This window comes from Cavia porcellus, unplaced genomic scaffold (assembly GCF_034190915.1).
Source record: "Cavia porcellus strain 051 isolate PalLab524CR breed Dunkin Hartley unplaced genomic scaffold, mCavPor4.1 scaffold_27, whole genome shotgun sequence".
NCBI lineage: Eukaryota > Metazoa > Chordata > Mammalia > Rodentia > Caviidae > Cavia > Cavia porcellus.
The window spans coordinates 11,660,560-11,676,908 of record NW_026947510.1 but is presented as its reverse complement, the minus strand read 5'-3'; the positions used below and the strand labels follow the sequence as shown (position 1 = coordinate 11,676,908).

At 36.7% G+C, this 16,349-nt stretch overlaps 1 protein-coding gene across 11 annotated transcripts in view; it reads right to left on the bottom strand.

Moving 5' to 3' along the window:
• Nucleotides 1–7,984: 7,984 nt before the first annotated feature.
• Cacnb2 (calcium voltage-gated channel auxiliary subunit beta 2) overlaps nucleotides 7,985–16,349 on the bottom strand; it is a 342,332-nt gene continuing 333,967 nt past the window's right edge. For 10 of the 11 annotated variants that reach the window (XM_063237565.1, XM_063237564.1, XM_013144540.3 and 7 more), the window contains 5 exons: nucleotides 16,097–16,206; nucleotides 13,709–13,860; nucleotides 11,955–12,050; nucleotides 10,667–10,852; nucleotides 7,985–9,805 (listed from right to left, as the gene is read on the bottom strand). In XM_063237565.1, coding sequence (XP_063093635.1) covers nucleotides 9,311–9,805; nucleotides 10,667–10,852; nucleotides 11,955–12,050; nucleotides 13,709–13,860; nucleotides 16,097–16,206 — 1,039 coding nt within the window. In that variant the 3' untranslated portion in view covers nucleotides 7,985–9,310. 11 annotated transcript variants of the gene reach the window in all.

The window sequence follows — 16,349 nt, the reverse complement described above, 5'->3', positions numbered from 1 at the left end:
TATGGTTTCAATAAAAAGGAACATCTGACCTGTGAGAAACAACTTGAGTATTTGGGTGTGCCACTGGATGAATAGAAATTGACTAGGAATGTGGATTTTATAGCTGGACACATCTGCATTTGAGCTATGGCTTCTTTACATAAACGACTTTAGTTACACTGATTTCCAAATCAGAGAAATGAGAATAATGACTGTTACCTAATAGGAACTTCATTGGAAATGATCACCTTACCTCATGGTTGTTATAAGAGAATATCCATGAGAAATATTTAACAGAGTAGCCAGCACATAAAAACAAAGTTTAAATTTCTCTGGCATGTGAAGAAAATCCAAAAATATATACTAAATTTTAAAAAATTAAATCTGAGAATTTGAAAAGATGAACATTAGATATTTGAGGCAAATTCACTTTAGGTTAGCACTTTATTTCTTGATTTATTTGTTTGATAAATACTGAATGCCTACTGTATGCAGAGATCATGCTATGATAGATATCAATAGTACAGTAGTAAAAAAGTGGACAAACAATCCAAGCCCTTATTTTCTGGATTTTCTATCTGGAGTTGTTGGGGGAGAGTAAACAAATGACTAAGTTATTTGGACTTTACAGGGCACTAATGCTGTGGACTTATGCGGAAAACCAAAGAAAACAGTGTGATAGTAGTGCTGGATTATAATATTTGGCATGTTACAAAGGGTGGTCAGGAAGAACGTTGCTGTAAAGGTGACATATTAGCAAAAATAAGATTGTGAAGGAGTAAACAGTGCAGAGAATTCTGAGAGTTCAGCCTAGCCGAAAGATCCTAAGGTGTGGTTGTCCCTTGCCATATTCCAGAGACATCAGGAAGCCAGTGGTTCTAAAGCAGAGTGAACAAGAACAAGAGATATTGTAGAGGAAATCAGAAGAAGAGACTTGTCTCTGTAAGGCTTGAAGCCTCTTTAAGGACTTTGGCGTTGACTCTGGTAATGACGTTGGTTGTAATGGAAGGGCATTGGGAGTGTGTGGGGCTGAGTGGTAACCAGTACAGAAGCTGCACTCTGGCTTTGTATTGAGAATAAATGGTAGAAGAACAGAAAAGAAGCAAACTAAGTAAGAAAGTTTGAGTACTCATAAGGAGGGTTGAACCAGAATAATAGTAGAAGTGGTGAGAAGTATCTAAATTCTGGATATTTTGAAGTAGAACCTATAGGATTTGCTGACACATGATGAATGTGAGAAAGAGGCATGAAGTCGAATCTGAGATTTGGAGCCTGCCCATCTTGGAAGGATGGGAAGACTTCCATGGTAGGTTTCAGAAAGAAGACAGCAGCTTATTTTGGGACATGAAATGTTGAGGAGACAGCTGAATAATGAGTATGGAATTCAGAAAGAAGGTATGGCCTAGCAATGTAAATTTGTTAATTTTTGAAATCTGAATGTGTGAAACTATTGTATTTGAGAACCTTGGTCCATGTGCTCTAAGGCAGGGAAATACAGCCATCTGGGATACAAGTATTGTGCTCTAATTACTTATTGTAGAGAACAGCATTTTGTTTCTCTCAAATACTTGTAAGATGTCATAGATTATGCTGTAAAGCCCCTTCACTTACTTGACCTTGTGGTGTACATGACTGACCTAGCTCTCTCTAGGCAGCCCAGCTGCTGAAGCCAGGTGGCATGCTGGGTTATAGCACATGCACTATAATCCTGGCAGAAAATGAAGAGCAGGTTGCCTGGACCCTCACACATTTCCTTGCCTTCAACTTCTTTGTGACAATAGGGTATTAAGGTCCCCGGTACAATTGTGTTGTTACTTCTTTGATTTTTTATGTGTATTAGTATTTGTCTTACATAGTTGTGTGCTCCTGTAGTTAGTGAACATATATTTTTACAATTGTTATCTCTTCCTCTTAAATATTTCCTCTAACAAGTACATAGTGAGCTTCTTTATCTCTTTTGATCATTTTTGTTTTAAAGTTCACATTGTCTGCAAACAGAATAGCTATATCTGCTTTTTTCTGGGTTTCTGTCATATGGAATATTGTTTTCCCTTCTTTGACTTTCAGTCTGTGAGTTGCTTTTTGAGTTAGATGTGTTTCTTGTATACAGCATATTGTTTGATTTTGTTTCTTGATCCATTCTGTCAATGTATTTCTTTTAATTAGTGAACTGAGGCCATTTACATTTAGCTGATAGATACGGGCTTATCTTTGTCATGTTGTTTTCCTGTTGTTGGCTTCCTGCTTTTCCCATTTAATTGCTTGCTCTGCCTGGTGATTTCTTTCTGTTATGTCTACTTTTAATTAAATGCATGTTGTGTATGCATCATGCTGTTGGATCTTGCTTCTTGATCCATTCTGTCAGTCCGTGTCTTTTGATTGGTGAATTGAGGCCATAAACATTGATGGTTATAATTGATATTATTGACTTTTCCTTGTCATGTTATTTTCCTGTTGTTAGCTCTCCCTCTTTTTATCCCTCCCTCTAATTGTTTGCTTTTCCTGGTGGGTTCATTTTGTTGGGGTTCATGGAGCTGTAGTCCTTATTATCTCTTTCTAGAATGTACTTCAGAACATTTTTAGAGTGCTGGTTTTCTGGTCAGAAATTTTCTCAGATGTTGTCATGGAAGTATCTAATTTCTTTATCAATTTTGAAAGATAGTTTTGCAGGGTACATTAATCTGGGTTGAAAGTGCTGAGAAGTCAGCTGTAATTTTGATGAGATTTGTTTCATAAGTGATTTGTTTCTTTTCTCTAACAGCTTTCAAGATTTATTGTGTTGAGTTTCTGGAATCTTGACTGTGATATGCCTGGTGTAGGTTTTATTTTTTAATCATTGCCAATGGAGTTCTTATATGCCTTGTTTAGTTCTGTGTCAAATTCTTTTTCTCTACCAGGAAAGTTTTCTGTCATGATATCTGTTAAGATTTTTGTAATGTCATTTGTGGTATCTCCTGCTTTTTTTCATTGACTCCAATTAATCTTAAATTGTTTTTCTTTGTCTCATCTAGCAGCTGCTAGGCTGGCTTCTTATGGTGCCTTGCTGTTTTTGAAAAATGTTTCTTTTTCTGGTCATGAACTCTAAGCCTGTTTTCAATATCTGAGACCTGTCCTCAACTTGGCCTAATTTGCTTTGAATACTTGCAATGGAGTTTTTATTCACCTGGATATCTGCATTATGGATTCCATTTCTTTCTTATGCTGAGCTTCCATAATTTTTTAAAGCTTGTCTATTTTTTTTGTCTGTATCTGCTCTAACGTCATTAAGCATGGTGTGTATTTTGGTAATCTCTAGTTATCTGAGAGATTATTTCTGAGTTCAGTCTTTTAGAGCCTTATTCTACTGCCTTGTACTCATCACTTAAGAGAGACCTGGTGGGGGCTGACAGATTGTCCCACCTCATTGCCCCCTGGATTTGCCTTTGGTGAACTAGATGTCTGGGGTCACATTTAACTTCAGTGTCTTCTCATTTTATTTTCTCTCTTTTTTTTAGTTTAATTCCTGGGATGATGCTTGTAAGTTGCCTATGGTGGGTTGCTTTATTGCTGGTATTTAGGACCCTTAGATGATGACTACTTCTCTGAGGTATCTTCCTGGTATATCTGGGTTTTGGGTTTGAGTCTGTTGGAAGACCTTACCTCTTCAGTTTGTTGTAAATGAGCAGTTGTTGCTTGTTTGGCCTAGTCCCTGGTTCTTAGGCACTATGCCACTGTATGTTCTGTGACTTTCAGTCAGTCATGGAATACCAGGACCCACAGCTGTTTAGAACAATGATGTCACTTTTGGCTATATGGTACCACTAGCATCAAACACTGCCTCGAAAACAACAAACTGAGCTAACCTTTAATTTGCTACTTTTAACTGTGTGAGTGAGATTTGTGATTATATAACAAAATGTAAAACAAACCAGATATTATATGTACTATATAAGTCTGAAATGTGTTAGTTTTGCCCTCAATAGTTAAAATTTAAAATGGATTAAGGAGGAAATGCAGAATTGGATGAAGAGGTTGGAGGACAAAGGGGGATCACACCAAATTGGGGAAACTGGTGCAAGTGACTGAAGGAAAAGAGAGATGGAAGAGATAAAAGGCAGAACAGAACAGAACCACACTCACAAAGAGGTTAGGAACCATTTTCATACTCATGTAAACAAGAAGAAAAGAAAAAAATTAAAAAGAAAAAGAAAAATAGTCCATTTCCAGGATTTTTTCTGGTTTCAGTAGACAGCCTGAGGAGACAGAGTCTCAAATTGTGCTGATCTATCCCAGCAAGCCAGCTGTTGCTTTATGGCAGAGTAGTGGATAATCTGAGTAGGCGTGCTGGGTGACCACAGTTATTGGGCTCACAGCAGTGCAAGCAATTTCCATGGGTCTATGCCCAGCTGGGAGCTGCTAGATGCAACCAGCAGCAGTTCTGGACTCTCTCCAAAATGGCTACCAGCCAATTGCTCCCTCCCTGAATAAGGACTAAATCTTCTGCACTCACCACCAGTCAGTGCAGTCCTCCACATCTGCTGCTCCCCTCCACTGCTGTGTCTCTGCAGAGGCCTCCGGTGTTGTCAGCCATCACTGTCACTGTGACCCTGTTTTCCCAATTTCGAACACTTCTTTTCATGCATTGAGTCCCGTCTCAGGGTGAAGGCACTGTCAGCTTCCACTACCTTCTTCCTGAAGTTTTCCTTTTAAGTCTCTCTGTGGGCTTCAATTCTCTTAAAATTCTTCCTGGGTCCAGGAGGCCCACTTCCTTCTTGTCTTTTTTGTGATGTTATATTCCAACATCTGCATGGTGACTCTCATCTGCATGGTTTTCTCTGCTGCTTACCACTTTGCCATCTTCCTGGAAGTCTTCACTGTTGCGTGTGTGTGTGTTTGTGTGTGTGTGTGTGTGTGTGTGTGTCTGATTTTAAAAAATTAATTGTAGCCTTAGGCTACCTGCTTTTTAGGTAAGAACTGTTAAAAGCCAGTGCAGCTGTAGATTAAAGGCTGCAAACACATCAGACTGTTTGTTGGTTTTCATTCAAGTCACCCAAGTGACTGGGTCTTGGATAAAGGAAGTAGATAATTAGAATTAGTTGTCTAATACCAGTTTGATTCCTCTTACAGATTTTCTTTAGGAACTTCTCATGACTTAGAATCTCCATAAATTCACAAAGTCTTGTACATGAGCTAAGATCTTTTGAGAGCCTTTCTTGTATACTACTCTGAGCTTTTATACCCCTAGTAGCCATAGCTTCTGCTGTCATGCCATTTAAGACACTGTCATTCAAGTTTACCAGCCAGGTTCCTGGAGCTCCACCACCATGCTTTGAAAGCATTTTGGACTTAGAGAACTTTTTCTTTCTCTTTTTAATAGCACAAGAGAAAAGTTACTGCAAGCTTTATAGGATTCAGATAATTCCTCTACATTCCTCATCCTGCCTGTCAATGTTAATAAGTGTCATCTGACTGGACAGAATCTGTTTACCTATAATACTCCTGTTTTCAGAGCTCAGCCTACTTCCTCAGATTTTAAATGTATTATAAGAAACTACAGAATCTATTTCTTCTCATTTGTTAGGCTGGGATGAAAACAGTAGGAAAGCAGATGGGCAGCAAATTTGTATTGGTGTGTATTTTTGGTTAATACATGAAGAAATGAGCAGTGCTAGCAAAACAGAAAAATATTTGCATATTTAAAACAAAAAGAATTTAGTTAAAAATTCTAATATACACAATTTTCAGTAGGTTTTATTTCCATTTTTGAAACAATAGTGCCACAGTAGATACTGTTTGTCTTTGATCAAATGGTACTTAGACTGAGGCAGACTCAGGGACATAAGCAGTCACTTGAATCTTTTGCAGCTTGAAATAGTTTTTCTGTTATAGCATCTATTGCCTGCTCAGAAACAGTGATAGAAAAGTAAAGAAGTTGGAAAATAAAGCACATACTTATAGAACACAGAAATGTAAGAAAAATGCATTAAAGGACAAAATTCGGGAAATGTGGGGAGTTAATGTGTCTCTTTACATATTTAGCTTCAATATAGATATTTGTATGAAAACAGAAAAAATATTTAAATTCCACAGTATCTACGTGAAAACCTTGTGTCACATTTTAAATAGCAAAATGAAATACGAGTAATTAAAAATAAACTTTGGCAGAAATTAAAACTGACCCAGAATCCATCTTAGTTGTCTAACCGTACGCTTATATTTTAGTAACATCAGAGCATCCAAAACTAGTAGCAGTATATCACAGAACAAAGGGAAAGGATGAGTGAAATGTGTCATGAAGGACCTCAGTTTAAAAATGAATAAAATTCCAAATATGAATAAAAATTGTTGCACATATAAGGTGAGAAAAACATTACTGTGGCTCGTATTTTAAAAGTCTTTTGCTTACCTTGAACTCTTTTTTGAAGTCAGCTACAATGAGTTTACTGAAGGAACATCAGCTGGTCAGTATATCTTGTGAGGGAGATGCACCACCCATGGTAGGTGTTGTGGAATATGTCACATTCTGAATCTAAGCATCATTCCTAAGTTGACAATTAATACTACTAATAAACAGTGCAGAAGCCAGCTCTTTATTTATTTTATGTGAGTGACTTTAAACCAGGTTTGTTAAACAGTTCAGTGTAGCTGACAGTGAATGTTTAACAGGAATGCATAGTAGACCATGTTAAGATGTGGCATTGTCCCCAAGTACAATATGACTAAAATATCCTACATTTAGCAGCACCTCTTTGTAACATTAACTTAAATAAGAAATAGAACATAGAAAGAACTGAAATGGGTATGACAAATCATTAAGTACATTTCTACAACTATGTTAAGTGTCTGTGAAAAGACTGTCATTCTGCAAGTTCTTGGGGTTATTTCTTCCTTTGTAGATTCACTACATACTATATGTATGTTTATCCATTGTATAGTTTTCATATACCAATATAAATGCTCTATATCAAGTTTTTCAATGTAGTTATTTGATGAATAGTCTGATTTGTACTAACATGTTCCATCGTAAGGTAAGAAACTAAAAATCAGGTACAAATTAAAAAGATAGACTCTATTAATGCCAATTACTTTTTTTTTTCAGTACTGGGAATTGAACTCAGGACCTTGTATTTGTCAGGCAGGCGCTATGCTGCTGAACTATATCCTTGGCCCTTACACTATACTTTGAAAGGGATTAATGATAGCAAAGATAAACACTATATTTAGATAGGATGAAACAGCATGTAGAAAAGGTTTGACTGATGATCATATTGTGATGAAAATTTATGTAAAATATTTTATAAAAGCAATTTTAATTGAAATATGGTTTCCTGATGAGTCAAAGTTTTTGTCAAAAATTAATGATGACTATTTTTATATTCTGTAAATAAACTCTTAGAGGCAGTACAGAGATAACAGATTCTGAGGGAAATTTTTCAAATATTAGCTGATAAAATACTATATACAACTCACTTTTAAAACTTCATTTTTTTGGTGTGGGAAATCATTAAATTTGAAACAGTTTAACTTATAAATATCCAAGACTATTTGGGCAAGAACTTGGGATAATTAGAGAAAGCAAGACAAAAAATTATTATGACTATTACTTTGTTAAATACACAGGAAAATTAGGCCGCTATAGAGAGGCATTTTCCTGGGACAAGCTCCAGGTGGTGGGTAATTGCACACCTAGTTCTGTCTTACTTATCCAGCCATAATTGGATACGTAAGAGACACGGAGAAGGTTCTAGCATGATGACATAAACTTCCTACAGCTGTGTAATTGAGGAATGGTGATTGTGTCTTCTAGGTTCCCCTTCAGAGTAGATGTCTGGTGTAGGAAAATATTAATATTTGATTCACTTTAAGCCACCTCATTTTGTCTTGAAAATACTTAAAGAGCAGAAACATTGGTTAGAAGAAGCACTTCTGGGTTCCTACACACAAGGAAACTGGTCAAGCTGGTGATGGGGAGGAACAGTAGGTAACTGGGGGATGAACAACAGGAACAGTAGGCAAGGTTAGAAAATGAGGTGGGAGAAGATATAAAAATTTATTTTCCTACGAAATAATTCCACAAGCTGTGTAAACGTCTCTTACTAATAAAACAAATACTTGAACACACAAAAATTGTACATTTCCAGTGAAACACTCACAGTACAAATCGCCTGTAGTTTTACTCTCTAGGAGCAAAAACAAGGAGGCAGCAGATAAACACTTTTCTAGTTACCTTTGGCAGCAAGCTTCCTCGCATTCCCTGACTGCTCAATGGATTATCAAAGCAACATACAGCACAGTTACACACAAAGCCAGGTGGGCAGAATTCTAGATTTCAGTCCCTTAGCTCTTCATTAATCTTCACCATTCTACTCACTCGCACACTTACGCACAGACACACACGCACGTGCATACAATGGGTTCCAGTGCTGTGACTATAAGACACTAGCTACTAAGAACGTGTTTGTCACAATCAGTGTGAACTGTATGGAGTAGAACAATCTCTGGAATTTGGTTATATTTACCATAATTTATGGTTAAATTATAAACTTACAAGGATGGTATAACATTCAGAAATCAAACCTTTTCAAGTCAAGCAATCACACATATTTACAGTATGTACACACTTTCTAGTAGAGTGGAGATAGTGTCTAGACAATGTTATTACAAATTTCCTGAATGTGGGCATCTCTAGTCCCTGTAATTCATAAAGCAAATCTGCTGACTTGGCATTAAGACTCTAAAATATTGTGATCAAACATATATATATGTATATATATTATATATAATTATAAGGTGTTTGCAGAAATAACATTTACAAACTGTCTATACAGTACACAGTACTAGGACATAGAAAATAGATTCTAACTTTATGATCCCCTTTGTGTAAGGCAAGACTGAATCTGTCCCCAAATTTAGTCAGCCAGAGGTACAAGCAAGAAACAGTGGTCCATGAATGAATGAATATGCCAATCAGGTATCTTAGTATTAAAAATCTGGAGAAACAAATTCCACTTTTGATCTGTGCTGCTTCTGGATTGCTGGATACATCTATATTTCTTAAAACACTAACATTGTCTGGATGGCAATAGGTTTCTTCCAAGTAGCAGTTACCCAAACCAGTTTCTGAAGAGTCTAATGTACAACCATAAGGCTGCAGCTGTACCAGGCCAATGAATATAGCACTTACCAAAAAAATGTATATTAATACTCTAATTTCATGCCATTGCTATTCAAGCAACAGCAGTACAAAATATACAAGACAGGCCACATATTTGCAGAATAAACCCCAAAGATTGTGTTTGAGGGTGGGCTGTTATACAAGACTCAAAGGGGAAAAAACACAAAAAGGCAAAAGTCATTGGCGGACGTAAACATCCCTATTCCACTCCCCAGCCTCGTTCCGTTTTTTGGATATCACTTCTCCATCCTTGTCACAGTAGCGATCCTTGGATTTATGGCGGCTCCGCTGTTTGTTGCACTCATTGTGGTCCTGCTCTCGATCTATGTCCCTGGAGCGGTGCCGAGACTCTCTGTGTCTGTGGTCACTGCTCCCGTGGGTCTCGTCTCGGTGGTTGTGATCACGATGTGGGACATAGTGGTCCATGTGTTCATGGGAATAATCTTCCTTTGGCTCCACGTAGGCAGAGTCTCTACTCTCCTGAGTTTCAGAGTCAAATGTCTCTTGCCTGGAGAGGCCTCGACTCGTACCGCTGCGATGGTTGTGGTGTGGGGCTGAGGAGGAGGACCTGTGATGGGATTTTTTGACAGGCTCCAGGCATGGTTCTTCTTCAGGCTGGGAAGCTGACCGGGCAGGAGCAGAGCGATCAGTCCTCTGATCACCTTGAGAACTCTAGTAACAAAAGGAACATATCTGGGCTTAACCAAGGTCAGAGTATAAAGAACTAAGAGGTCACAGTACAAAGACATTCAAGTGTAGTCCTGTGAAATGATGTCTAGTCTAGCTGAGTTAATTCCTTTGATATCATCCAGTGGCATCAATAGGGTTTGTATTGTATTATATTGGACTTCAATTCGTAAGTGCATGAAACAGTACATATAATAATCAACCTATTTATTATAAATAATAAATGAAGGGGGGGTACTGTTCTTTTATATGTTCTCTTATGGTTGAAAAAGACACACAGGTCTAAGATATTTCTACACATGGGGTACAGACTTACCTACCTCTGCTTGAACATGTGAAATTAACAAAAAGCACAATTAAAATTAAGTGCTTACATGATACTTGACATGGAACATCACTGTTCCAGACCTTTATATATACTAACTCTTCAATAACCTAGGAAATAAGGTAATATCAAGAAAAAAACAGAGGAAAGGTGACACAATCACAACAGGTTGTAATTATCACTAGGTGGTCCTTACTGTTCTTGAGGCAAGCAAGCCAGGAAGTAATTTCATCTAGATTGTATGTATTTACAGGTGGAGCCAGGCTTTGAATGCCGGTGATCTGCTGTAAGGACCTTGTAGTTAGCAAATTTTAAAGTCTGTAGTATGTTGTATTTATTGTGCTTTCTTAGAGGTATACAACACATAGTGAACACTGTTAACCAAGTGACTCATGATGTGAGTCATACTTTAGATACCATTAAGATACTGGAGCATGCACCAAGCTGGCTGTTTGGGCTCGGAACCCAGTGGTGTTATCTGTAGCAGCCTAGCTTCTCTGTGAAGAAACAATTGCCCTTACCTGTGAATTAGAGGCTAGGGTGGGGCTGATGGGCAGAGCTGAAGTGGCTAATGTGCGGCTAAGGAGAGGGTTAGGCAGGTTGCTGCTGGGAGGATGGGTGGCTTTCCAATAGGCCTCCAGATAGTCGGCCAAGTGCTCACAAGCATCCTCAAGCTGGTTCTCATCCAAGATCACATCAAACAACTCCTGTAGCGGAAAATATTGCAGATGGCACTCTTAATTCCAGGACTGAGTTCCCACCATCTTCCCCTGCACCTCATAAAATGAGGGAAGAGTGCCAGGGGTCATGAGCTACACTTCTTTGTATTTGTCCTTCTGTGTTCTGCTTTCTGTTTTCTGTTACCAGACTGTCTTAGGCAGCTTTCAAGTGTGTGTTACCACATGTAATAGTTTCGAACCTTGCTTGCTTAACCAGAAAGTGAACAGTTGTCAAAATAGTTACTAAGGGCTTGGTAGTGCAAAAGAAGTTATGTTCAAAACAAGGCATTGAGGGCCGGGGCTTAGTTCAGTGGCTCAGGCGCTTCCCTGGGGGTGCAAGGTTGTAAGTTCAACCTCCAATACAAAAAGAAAAAGGCATTGATATCTTGGTAGAAAAGAGACGTGAAAAAGAATAAAACTTTGTACAGTATAAGAAGTCTTTTCTTCACATGAATCAGAAGTTAATGAGGCACAATTGGGACATGAAATTTGGCAGAAACAGCTGAAACTTTTGACATGGTCCAAATTTAACAGGAAACAATGCCCCACTTTTTAAGATTTTAAAAAGACTTTATGATAGATTTAACATTCTTCAATCAGATTGAGAGAATCACAACTTTTATGAGATGGTGAGATGGCTGTGCTTGGAAATAAGTTAGAAGGTATGGGTTAGAAGTAAAGATGTGCTCAGAAATAAGATTCTGAGCAAGTTACTCTTCAGAATTTTGTTTTTACATGGCCTCAAGTCAGTTTCTTAGATAGTTATTAAGAGCAGACGATTTGCTCCCTGAGATTAGAAGTGAATAACAGATCAGCTTCAGGGACATCCAGCTTATACATCAAGTTTGTGAAACTCTACAGGGTACATGTTGTGTTTTGTAAGCCACCATCCTAGGTGGCCTACTCACACTCAAAACACAGGACACCACAGAAGCAGTTAGGGCGATTTACTTGTTTGGAATGCATGCTGCTTTAAGTGATGAGGATTCTCTCCCCTAACAGGCATTGGAATCCTTTTATTTGTTTTTCAAAATAAAACGCCAAGTCTAATCTCTTCAGCTATATTCTACTTCATATGGAGGTAACTTACTGGAGGACACTGAGCCAGTTTATCAGCTGCTACCATCTGGACATTGAGGTGTTTAGCTTGAGATTTTCCTCGAGATTTTATTAACCTTTGTAAAACCTGTAAAAGACACGAGTTTTTAACAGAAGAATGTCTGTGCTCAGGTAAACTAAAAGGTAGGTTATTGACTTCTGTATCTGACGGCCTGCTTTATTGTAGGTTAAGCTATACAATACAAATTATAGGTTTATCTCCAAAATTAGCATGTTAACATAAATCTGAGTTTCAAGCTTTAAGCACTTCCATACAGCTTATTCTAACACTTTTCAAACTTGTTGTCTCATGTCCTCTTCAGATAAAAAAAAATAGAGAATCCCAAAGAGCAAAAGCTCTTTATAAAACCAAAAGTTTTATAAAAATGTATACTATTTATTACATTGGTATTTAAAAAGTAACCCATTTAAAAATTAATCTGTTAAAATCCTTTATATAAACACAGCTATAGCTTTTTTATTAATCTAATACTTGATTTAATAGACAACAGTCTTGTTTCATACTTGATTTAATACACTTTCAGTCTGCTACAGTATAGTGTTTTGGTTGACATATACAAAGAAAATCCAGCCTACTACAGATATGTAATTGGAAAAGGAGAAATAGTTTAATTATACCTTAAAGGTGCTGATATTATTTTGATACTGTATTAAAGCACAAATATAACTGCCTTAAAAACTAGTTGCTATGTGTAGTCTGGAACTATACCAACCAATGCACTTTTCTTGCACTGGTCTATTTTAAATTAAAATGGATCTTTTACCAGGCATGATTCATAATATCTTTTGGAAAGTAATGGTTCACTGAGTTTCTGCAGATCTTTCAAATGTTGACATATTTCATGGTATCATTGGCAATATATTCTTCTTTGTTTTTGAAGTGACAGCTCATTTTATTCACGATAGCTGCCAGGTACTTGAGTCATTTGTTTTTTGAGACAATAAATGGTATTTTATAAAAAGAGTGGCTAATTTAGTTCAAATAATCCCCTCCATTACTTGGCTTTGAGGCTGTATATGCTGTGTGGAAGTATGCAGGCAGCACAAAGGTATATTTTAATGTATGCTTTCCAATTTTACTACCCAAAACATTAAACAGGTTTATATTTAAGAGTCAAAATTTTAAAAATTTCATCAAGTTCATTACTTTATTGAGACTGGTCTATTTTAAATTTGGCTGGATCTTTTACTCTGCAGAATTCATCATACCATTCACTGACCATTTGGAAAGTAATGGTTTCAGATCTTCAGATCCTTCCGATCTTCCAAAGTGAAACTAACTCTCCTTTTAAAATGTCCTTTAGGGCATGATGTTGATAAATACTATAACAACTAGTGCTCATTAGTACCACTGTCTTGATTCATGTGTCAATCCTCGGAGTTTTACCCAACATTGATTTCTCACCTTACATGCAAAAGTCAACATAGTGAAAAAGGCAATAACATCTTAATAAGGTCAGTGACATAATCTTTACCTCATGCACCCTCAAAACACCTCAGAACCTTCCAGGGGTCCATGAACTTCATTATAAGACTTGCTGTACTAAGTCTTGAAACTAACCATGCCTTATTTATATTAGTCTTAAAAACTCTTGAGTAATAGGAATTTCTTTAAACTCTATACATCCATCATAAGGCACAGCCTGCTGTAATTGGGAAAACGAACATAAAACACATTTGAGTAATGTCTGACTACATGGAGCAAACAGTAGCAACCCTACTTACCTTAGGAGAAGAAATCTTTACGTAGACTATAATAGGGGCCAGAGAGGTTTTACTAAGTTGAGCCGGATGATTAATAGTATCTGCATCAAGGACTACCAATTGGAGTGTTCTTGCAAGTTCAAAGATCCTTTCAATTTCACTCTGAACTTCCGCTGTAAAAAGTTAAACAAAGTTCACTTATTTAGGTTAAGATAAAGTCGGGTGGTACACTATCTCTTCAACAAAAAGGTCAGTCATTTAATATTTCAGGCAATATAACTGCTAAAAGATATCCTTTAGAAAGTGCTAGTTTTTCATGTTTTTAGAAATCAGGGGATTGGGGGCAGGGACTTAGCTCAGCGGCATAAGCACCTGCCTGGCACGTGTGAGGTCGTGAGTTTGATCCCTGGTTAAAAAAAAAAAAAAAGAAATTAAGGAATTTGTCTCTAATAGCTAGCTCTAAATTTTGCTTCTAGTATACTACTCTGAGAATTAAATTTTTTTTTCTGCTGAATAATTATTTTTTGTCTTTTTATCGGTACTGGGGATCGAACTCATGACTGCCTGCTTGCAAGGCAGGCGCTTATGCCACTGAACTAAATCCCCAGCTCCCCTGCTGAATAATTCTTCATATTATAAAATTTTTATTCTGTGAAATTATTTCACAAAAAATTTAAAATGTGTTTGGCATGTTTCTACCACTTTCCCGTAGCAACCACTATCAGTTTTCTCTTCATTGCACAAGCTTGTCTATGCTTGTATCCATTATTATTCTGTTGAGATATATTCATTATCAAGCTGAACTACAATGTAAAACAAGAGAGACATGAAGACTGCCTATTAAATACTTGTCTAAAAACACTTCTCATATTTTCTACCAACAAACAATCCTATAATATACATTTTAAAGGGAAGCTATGTATTAAAAACACCACTATAGAAATCCAATCTATAAAATTATAGAAAAATCTATTACTGAACATCTAAAAATCTACTTCCACTCTAGGAAAGTTATATTCAGTTTATCTATGACTCTGTGATCTTGTCAAGATTCTAAAAACAGTACCATCTAATTAAATATTCTCTATGGTTGCTGTTAGCCATATATGACTACAGTGCACTTGAAATGTAGCACGTATGAACAAATCAGTTTTTTAAATTTTAATAATCTAAGTCAGAAGTTATTGTACTTGGCAGAATAAATCTATAAAGAATAATGTGTAATTTGCAATTCCCACCTCAATCTTACAAGGTCACTTCTATGAGACTTTTGGTCAGCAAATTGGAACTTATGAATACCTTTCATTCTTCTTATGTACTTGTATTCATGCCAAAAGATTCTTAAATTTTAACTAAATTATTATTCTAGAAAAGGCAAGTTACTAATTGTTTATCTCACAGTCTGCTATGACTAGAATTCTTTTATTTACCTGGATGCATTTAAGAAATCAGGGACCTAAGTATTTGAGATACTGGCTTTAAAATGACAGTCTTGCTAAATGAAAAAATAAGTTTGATCAAGATTCTGAATTTACCAGTTTATGTGATTCTCTGTTCCCTTTATTTATGAACTATGCCAGTGCAATATAGTTAACAAAATTTGGACCTTACACAGTAAGTAACTCAGTTCTTCAAGCAAAAAATAACAAAGAGGAAAGACTTCTGAAAAACTAAAAGATTTAAGAGACTTTTGAGGTATATATTGACCTCATTTGGACCCTGACTGAATCAAACATTAATTTATGTATTTATAGTGTATTAGCTAATAAGCTTGGTTAAATATGTGATTTCCTTTCAAATAACCTAGGAGTAGTAGGGGAGGCTAAAAATGAAAGAAGACTCACTATAAACAGGTAGTTTCTGTAGTCTTATTGAACAAAGTGTTTCTGGCACTGTAACCTCCTACATCATTCTGTTAAAATATCACTTCCTCAGAAAGATCTTCCCTTTATAAAATTATACCCTTTCCCTTAGCACATTCTACCCTTGGCCTGCTACTTCTTCAGGACTCTTCAATTATTGGCCAACTATCTATCACTGTAAGTTTTTGTCCATGTCTTTCTCCTGAGGCAGAAACCTCAAGAGACTTGAGGATTTACTGAATATGATTTCATGACTGAGGTAATTCAACTATTCATTCATATTAGTGAAAACACACTACTGCAACTAAAACATCAAGGCTAACAGTATGAGCATTTTGAACTTGAAACTATTACAACAAATCCTTCTGCACCATGAGGTCTTTGAGGCTAGCTGGCACTAGTGTCATTACTGTGACTAGCTGGCTGTCACTATGTCTGCCTTTTCTGCACTCTGGCACATGGAACTGCCATCTAGTTAGTCTCATTGCCTTTTTTAGGGTAGGAATGTTTAAACAGGCTGAAATGCACCAATACTGCAGAGACTTACCTAAGCTTGACCTTGTGTTGGACCTTTCTATTATTGCATGCTTACTGGGATTGTTTAATACTGAGCGTTTGGCAAGGGAGATGTCAGCAGTGACCCTTGTGATGGATATCCTGTTGCAAGAAAAAAAGAAGATTCTCCGGTTTTTAATCTAATAAGAGGATAAAAGCACATGCCCAAATATAAGTATATATACACATGTATTTTCAAGCCATATGTTAGGACACTTAATAATTGAATTTTGTTTATCTTACAC